Source organism: Cajanus cajan, chromosome 7 (genome assembly GCF_000230855.2).
Source record: "Cajanus cajan strain Asha chromosome 7, NIPB_CcT2T_4, whole genome shotgun sequence".
Classification (NCBI taxonomy): Eukaryota; Viridiplantae; Streptophyta; class Magnoliopsida; order Fabales; family Fabaceae; genus Cajanus; species Cajanus cajan.
In genome coordinates, this window is record NC_138523.1 from 11,981,484 (window position 1) to 11,989,952 (window position 8,469).

The 8,469-nt window shown below is 32.7% G+C and overlaps 1 protein-coding gene across 1 annotated transcript; it reads left to right on the forward strand.

Annotated features, from left to right (window-relative positions):
- The first annotated feature begins 193 nt into the window (after positions 1-193).
- Positions 194-8,157, forward strand: FK (Ergosterol biosynthesis ERG4/ERG24 family). Its single transcript, XM_020355027.3, has 13 exons — positions 194-400; positions 501-618; positions 727-797; positions 967-1,023; positions 1,768-1,859; positions 2,346-2,393; positions 3,286-3,406; positions 3,497-3,543; positions 4,509-4,590; positions 5,785-5,861; positions 6,031-6,150; positions 7,624-7,698; positions 7,813-8,157. Exons 1-13 carry the CDS (start codon positions 350-352, stop codon positions 7,964-7,966), a joined length of 1,113 nt encoding a protein of 370 aa, XP_020210616.1. The 5' UTR covers positions 194-349; the 3' UTR covers positions 7,967-8,157.
- Positions 8,158-8,469: the final 312 nt, after the last annotated feature.

An 8,469-nucleotide genomic window follows, 5' to 3' on the forward strand; every position in this document is an offset into this window, starting at 1 on the left:
CAGATTAAATATTGAGTTAATAGTGAGACTAAAATATCCTTTTTAATTATATAAATTAAAATTATGGGATTAAAATATAGGTTAAATTAAAGAAATCAAACGTGTAATTAAACCTAAAATGTAATAGAATATCACAAAAATTACCATTCAGTCCTTTTAATTTTATAAAGAACAGTTTGTTTGGACTCACCAAATTTACCGTTCAGTCTGTAGTTTGGAGATCCCATCGCATAATTCTGTCACTTCTCGGCTGCGGCTGAGAGTGTTAACTAAGTAGCAACATAGTAGCATCGCATCATCTAAACCTTAATCTTCTATTCAAGTCTCAATTTTGAACTCACTCGAAGTGATGATGGATCTGGGTATTCTCCTTCACGCTCTCATTCCATCTTGGAACTCCGTTAGTCCTCACTACTCAACCCCCCACTTCATCATTTCACATATTCTTCGAAAATAACGATCAATTTCCAATCTTTTCCCCTTTTTAATATATGGGTCAGGTTCCTTTGCTTCTGGGCTTCTTCACTTACTTGGCCATTGCCGGATCCATTCTCCCTGGAAAACTTGTTCCTGGGGTTGCTCTACCCGATGCAACTCGTCTTCACTATCGCTGCAATGGTCAGTTATAACATGTACACTCTACCTCAGTGTGATTTTTTTTTTTTTTATATATATAATTAATAATAAAAATGTGATGGGGGTTTAACTTTGTTCGCATTTTCTCAGGTTTGCTCTCGCTTCTTCTATTGGTTGCACTTCTTGGGATCAGTGGCAAGATGGGTTTTGTGACTCCCACTGTATGTGTTCCCTGAATTTGTCTATGGATGCTTTTATCTATTTCTATTAGATGCATTTGTGTGAAATCATGAAATGTAAGTTGGCATTAGATTGTGCAGCTTCTTTCGTGAAGATTGAGGTTATGCGGAACTTGACTTGTTTAGTTGGCTTTTGTGGCAATTCCTGCAGGCCATATCAGACAGAGGACTTGAGCTGCTTTCCACAACTTTTGTCTTCAGTTTTCTTGTATGTAAGCTTAGAGTTAATATTTGCAGCGTCAAAGTTATGGCTTTTGATAATTAATTTACTGGTCATGTTTGCCTGTTTAAACACTTTAGGGTGTTATGTGTTCTCTGTATTAACGTCTCTCTCTGAGATTAGCTTTTACTTCATGACGCTGTAGATTTTGAGTGTTGTGTTTTTACTTGTAAAACTAGTATATATTGAATTTGAACGTTAATTTGTTTGTTTTTTGTATCGAAGGTTTTCTTCATTACTGAAGAACTCAGTTATAAATACCAATATGGTATAGAATTGAAAATATCAGCAAATAACCTATTTTTAAACTCAATCAACAACAGTGTAGTCTTATTCTATTAGGTGGGTTTGGCTGCATGGACCAATTCACCATTTGGCTCTGTCGTAAACCAAATTTTTAGTAAAACCAGTTAGAATGAGGTCTTTCTTAATGGTTTGTCTAAAGTTCTCTTTGTCATTCTTTTTCCATGTTAATTGAACTATTCCATTTGATCATTTTTAAAATTAATTGACAAAAAGAAAATTACTTGACTAATTTTTGGACTTCAACACCATCTTCCTGCAGTTAGTGTTACTTCAATCTCATCTACCTGCAGTTTCTGTTATTCTCTTGTAGTGGTTCATTTGGAATATCATCTGTGTTATTTCCATTATCATGGACAGCATGATAATTATCTTCCATTTTGGTTGTCAGTTTTGTTCATCTCTTGCTATCTTGCATCTAAATGGCAGGTGACCCTGGTACTGTATTTTTCCGGTTGCAAGTCACAAAGTAAAGGTTCATCACTAAAACCTCATATCAGTGGAAACCTGATACACGATTGGTATGTTCTAAACTAAGATTATTGTAACTGATTTTAATTAAAAAGTTTAAAGGGGCCATAAGTTGGATGTTGTAAGTATCATATATTACTTGCCAACTCCTTAGCCAACAGGGAGACTGAAAGAATATGCATATGCAATGGGTTATTCCATGACCCATATCCTCTTTCTTTTGCATTTCCCTGGCCTTTGGGTGCACTGCAGTATTTTATTGTCTTCAAGAGGTTGTATTAATTGTTACTTTTGTTAGATAGCATATTTAATACATGTTAAATATGTAAATAGATGTGTGCTTCCATTTAGTGGCATAAAACTCTGTCTACATTTTCCATGTCTTATCTTTCTGTCTATGGTAAGTAATGGCTTCTGCAATTACTGGTATCATAGTCCACTTTACTCCCCTGAAGGAATTGCTTTTCTATGATTAATCTTGTTGATTTTTGTTTTCTTCATTTTTATTTTATTTTATTTTGTTTTTATTTAAATAGGTGGTTTGGAATACAACTAAATCCTCAGTTCATGGGTATTGACCTCAAGTATGTGATTTTTCCATCATTTTCTTTCTTGTTCTCGTTTTTGACATTACTGTGTATTAATTGTAAGCCATGGTTAAAATATTTTATTTTCCCCCCTACCTGCCATTGAAAGATGTAGCTTTTCTTCTCATTTAACTAAACTGTCTTCTAATTGTAGTTTATGAACTTATAATGAATGATATACTTTCCCCAAACCTACCAATGAAAGGTGTATCTCATCTAGGAATACCTTCATGATTATTCTAAATACCAAACTGTGGTTGTTATATCATCTGTAGATTGTTCTCCTCTTCTCCTTTTAAAACTTGGCTTGCCCTGCAAGGTTTAGTGATGACCTATATGTCATGTTGTCACATCCTATTTGTGTAACATTCTAGCCTTACAGACCGGGTCTTCATAAAAAAGTAAAATTCACATGTTTGGAAGAATCAAATTAGGCATTCTTGGATTTTGTAATCATATTATAGAGCATGAGTAAAAAATGTTTGTATTATGTATTTTGTTGCAAGTTTAACCTTAAAAAGCTGGAATATCTGTGTAACCATAACTGGAATGGCGAGCAGGTTTCAAATGGATCTTAAAACCTGAATAACAATTCTAAAAGTTGGTTGTGCCCTCCTACACCCCAGGGTCATGACTCATGTCCAAATTCTAAAATTTCTATCATTCAATGTTTCTATTGTATTGAATCTTTTGAAAGATAGTATCATTGTCCTTGTTTTCTTAGTTTTTTTTTGTCATTTGTACATATTGTTCACATGCTTCTTAACTCTTAACTGATTTTTGCAAATAAGTCTATATAAACATTATCAGCATATTTAATGAGGCGTGAATGATGAGTGAAATCAATCTGGCTTATTGCTATAGATTTAATGGAATTATCAAATTGCAGATTTTTCTTTGTTAGAGCTGGAATGATGGGGTGGCTACTTATCAACTTATCTATTCTTATGAAGAGTATTCAAGATGGCACTTTGAGCCAGTCAATGATTCTCTACCAGCTATTCTGTGCAGTAATCTCGAAAACTTGCATGTCTGTTGTAGATAAAAAAATGTATTATTTTCTGTTCCTCATTTGTGAATATCTACATGTTTGTGTGCAGCTATACATCCTGGACTATTTTGTTCATGAAGAGTACATGACATCCACGTAAGTGAGTTACATCTGTTCCACTTGAAGACTTGGGTTCTATGAATTTCATTATGAGTTACATGTCAAGTTTTAAGTTTTAATATGATGACACTGATTCACATTGTTGTGAATTTCTTACACCAATGAGAAACTTTCATATGATGAGTTTTTAATAAAATCTACCTTTGGATTGGAAGTTTATATCATCTACATTCCACATTTTGCTTACAAAATTTCACATAAATTCGAAATTTTTTTTACTCAATTGAAATGTCTTAAAATTAACTTCTACTAGTCAAATAACAAAAAACATAAACTAGTTGGTCATCATAAACAGGCTTGAAAGTGGTAGGTTTTCATGCGCTTTTCTTTTCATCACCATGACACCAAGTCCTAAAGACTAACTGTTTTTTTTAAGGGGAGGGGGTCAGGGGTGAGGTGTTGGGACACTCATGCTAATTTATTGGCTGTAAAATGCCTCGGTACTTTTTGGCTACAGTCAAGTTTGTTTCCACAATGTATAACGCCCATTGTAGAATTCCTGTAATAATATACTGATGCAATTTAATTTGTATGTCATAGATGCATTAGGTGGATTATTAGATGTATCATCTGCACAAGTTTCTATTGTATAACGCCCAAATTGGAATGAATCAAAATTGAATGTTTAGTTGGTGGAACATATGATTTTTAGATATCATAATTCTCTTTAAAGCATTAGGTAGTAAACGCTAGGTTGTGAAGGTACAGCCGTACAGGTAAAAGTACTGTGTCTAAAATACAATATGGGGGGATACAACAATTTCTGAAAATCTAGGTTCAGCACAATATATACATAAATTTTCATCTTAAAATCTTCAAAGATTTAACTGAACATCATTCCTCCTGATATTTTCACTAAATTATGAACAGGATATCCACTTGATCATTCACATATGATCTAATTCTCTTTTCTAACCTTATCTTTGTTTTGTCTTTTGCAGCTGGGACATAATTGCAGAGAGACTGGGCTTCATGTTGGTCTTTGGAGATTTAGTGTGGATTCCTTTCACTTTTAGCATACAGGTATTTGTTATTATTATGAGTTTGGATGAGAAATAAAAATGTTCAAACTTGCAATTTATTTGTGTAGGCATGGGAGATGTTACCTGTTTTGTGCATAGTCATACCTATTGTTGTAAACTGAACTTTGCTATTTATGGAAATTGTTTCATCTCCCATAGGTGTTTGAGCTCGTGTTGGCATTGAATACTCCATTCTGTTTGTCATCTTGATTGTGGATGAACTTGAAAGTGATTTATTCCTTGCTTTGTTGCTATATTCGATTTATCAGCGATATAACAAATTTTTTACTCTGGCATATTTCTCAAGTTTTATGAAGCAATCATTTGGTATAACATATTTCTCAAGGCATGCTAATGTATATGATCTTGGTTGTGGACATATAAAAGAAAATTAGCAGGATGGAGAGTGTCCATGATTACTATTTGTCAAATTAATTTCCAAAGCACACTTTTGTTTTATCAATTTTGAATTAGGAAATATGTTGTATTTGGGTGAATTTTGACTATCATTATATTAGTAATTTATTATTAATTATTCACAAGCACTAAATACTTGGTGGATTACTTATCAGTGACAAAATCAGTCGAAGAAGATAAAACCACACTGAACTAGAAAAAAAGTTGACAATTATGCCCAAGGGGCCAAGAAAATAGACTGAGGGGGGAATATGAGTTCGTCTCCCACTTAGAACAATGCTTCTTTTTCAAGTACCAGCCAGTAACTTATAATTTCCTTAATGTGTGCATAATTTACCATTATGATTTCTAAATATGAAATGTGTTATTTATGTTTTCCCAAGTTCTTAGTTTTGCTTTGATTACTGTCTCAAACATTTCAGAATTCTATGAAGGTAGACAAATTATTAAATATTGTGAATTTCCAAATAACTTTCCAAGGAACTCTCTTTCTTGGTCGTGCATTTTTCATATTTTCGGCAAAGAGAAATTTCCCATATGCTGAATCCATTTTGTTTATCTTGTTTATACATGAGTGTGTGTATGAATGAGCAATGGCCGAAGACATGAAAATGACCAACAAAGGTATCCAAGTGCTTTAGATGCACGCATTAAACACATAACTCACCTATGTGGGAAATAAAACTTTCTACTGATTTTGTTAGCTCCATTTTATAATTTCTATTCTTTTCCACATTATATTATCTTGCATGTATTGACAATCTGCAATTGCTGTTAGGGGTGGTGGCTCTTGAGGAACAATGTAGAGTTAACAACGGCTGCAACTGTTGCTAATTGTTTTGTCTTCCTGATTGGGTAACTTACCTGTAATATGTTAAAGTGAATTCTGTAAGGCATACACTCCTGAAGTGGCAGAAAGTTGACTTAAAAGAAAAATTTATGAAGACTAAAATATATCTAATAAGCTCATACGTTTATATCAGTAAATCTTATAAACTGTAATCCGTGTAATATAACTGTGCAGATACATGGTATTTCGAGGAGCAAACAAGCAAAAGCATATGTTCAAAAAGAATCCAAAGGCTCCTATTTGGGGTAAACCTCCAAAAGTCGTTGGTGGCAAGCTACTTGCTTCAGGCTATTGGTAAGATTTCATTTATGTTGAAACTGTAGGGTTTTAGGTAGAGTGAAAGGAGAGTATAGAGTGTCACTCTGAAATTGATATTCAATATGATGTTTTACAATGTGATACAAAACATAAACATTAATCCTTATTCATACTAACACTACTAAACTCCTAATTCTAATCAAATAAAGAAACTCATCGTGAGATATAGTGTTAAATAGCCGTTATAGTGCTGTTTTGTTGTGGAATTCCTCAAATTTGTAATCATGACTCTGTCCGCTATTGTGGCTGCTGTGGGTGCATTGGTCGCGGTGTGCATCCTGCATCCTCTTGTTCCAACGTATCTCTGGCCAATTAAACTTCTGAATTAATATTATGCCAATATTCATGCATATTATTTTTTATTTGCATACAGTGGTTTTTTATACTTATATAATTGATAGATATAACATATATTTCAACTGCTATTCAACTTCCATTATTTCCCTGCAATGCTACCTGTTATATAATATAGAGCATGTTTGGGTACAAGCTTAAAAGGGTTTTTAAGCGATTCTCTACTAAAAAATACTTTTTATTTTTAGTAAAGAAACTCTCAAAAATCCTTCTAGGTTGTATCTAAACAAGTTCTATGGTGGATTATTGGCTTTCCACCATTTTCTGCAATCTGCGATTGATAACACTGGAAATATAAGGAAACATGGAAACCAAACAAATAGGAAAACTAATCCTAATAGAATTTAAGATGCTCTAAAATAATTTTTTTAATCCATAGACAGGATTTACACAGTGTTCCAAAACTGACAACCAATAACTAATCTGCATTAGCGGGATGTGATTTCCATTAACCAAACATTATTTTAACAGACGAAAATCGAACCTGGGAGTACCAGGTCGAATTCCAGTGTCCTTGGGCAGGCCTTATAACCACTGGACTAAGAGGCTTGGTTGATGTTCTGAAATATTATGGTATAATCAAGATACTACTGGATTTCTTTTTATATTCTAATTTCATCTGATGCCTTTTTTTCTCTTCATGTTCTTCCCTTTTTTCCATATTCAGATGTTATGGGGTAAAAGGAAAAGAAGTCATTTTTTTCATCCTTAATAAATATGCTCATAATATGTGAAAATGTTCTTACGATAATGATCTTTAATACTATCTTTGAGTCTGTTTAGATGAATATTTTCAAAAACATTTTTAAGGGAAAAAAATTGAAAGAAAAATTAAAATAAACTTTTTTATAAGTTAAAACTAACTTATGCATGAGTTAAAAAAAAGATTTTGAAGAAGCTAATAGGAGAAAGCTTCTACAAGTTAGCTTATATATAAGCTAATTTTAGCTTATAGAGGAGTTTCCTTCATTTTTTCTTTCCAATTTTCTCTCTTAGAAATGTTTTTGGAAAAGTTTACCCTCATGGACTCCTTATCATTTGTCATCCTAGTCATTGAAGCCATTAATCTTTCTTATTCCTGTTGTTATGCTGAAGGGGTATTGCTAGACATTGTAATTACCTTGGGGATTTGCTGCTTGCTCTCTCCTTTAGCTTACCATGTGGGATAAGGTCAGATCTCTTCACACATTGCTTTATTATGTTGATATTAATGAAGTTATGGATATTTGTTATTTTTCTATAAGAAAACAATGTCAAACATTTGTACTTTACTCATTTTTGCAGTTCACCAATTCCATACTTTTATCCAATTTATCTTCTTATTCTGTTAATCTGGAGAGAGAGAAGGGATGAAGCTCGTTGTGCTGAGAAATATAGAGAAATATGGGCCGAGTATCGTAAACTTGTTCCATGGAGAATATTGCCTTATGTTTATTAGAAGGTTAAAAAAAGGGTTTCATGGCGAATCCTTCATCTTGCCATTGCATTTTGATGTAAATTGGATCTTGTGGTCACAATCTTGGATAGGAGAGAGACTTGAGGACTTTATCTTACCATCTCTATTTGTGTATCTACTAGTCTGGGTTACCCGTGCAATGTGGGTTAAGTAGTTGAAGAAGTTATGATTAATATTTAAGTAGTTCAGTTACATGAAGACAAAAAATGATTTTGTAAGATAAGAAAAACTTCAATAAATTGTTACTTAGGTAGGAAGACATTGTAAAAAATCATATTGAAATTATTATAACAATAGATTAGAGAAAAGTGTAAAAATTGTTATAAAGCATGTGTTTATTAAAATAAAATAACACCTAATTTTTCGTAATCGATTGATGCATATTTGATAAAAAAAATTATTCCAGAACTTCAAAATTAAATGCGTCTACAATGTTGCATTAAAATTAATTGAAATTTACATGTGAAATACTAAACAATATAAAA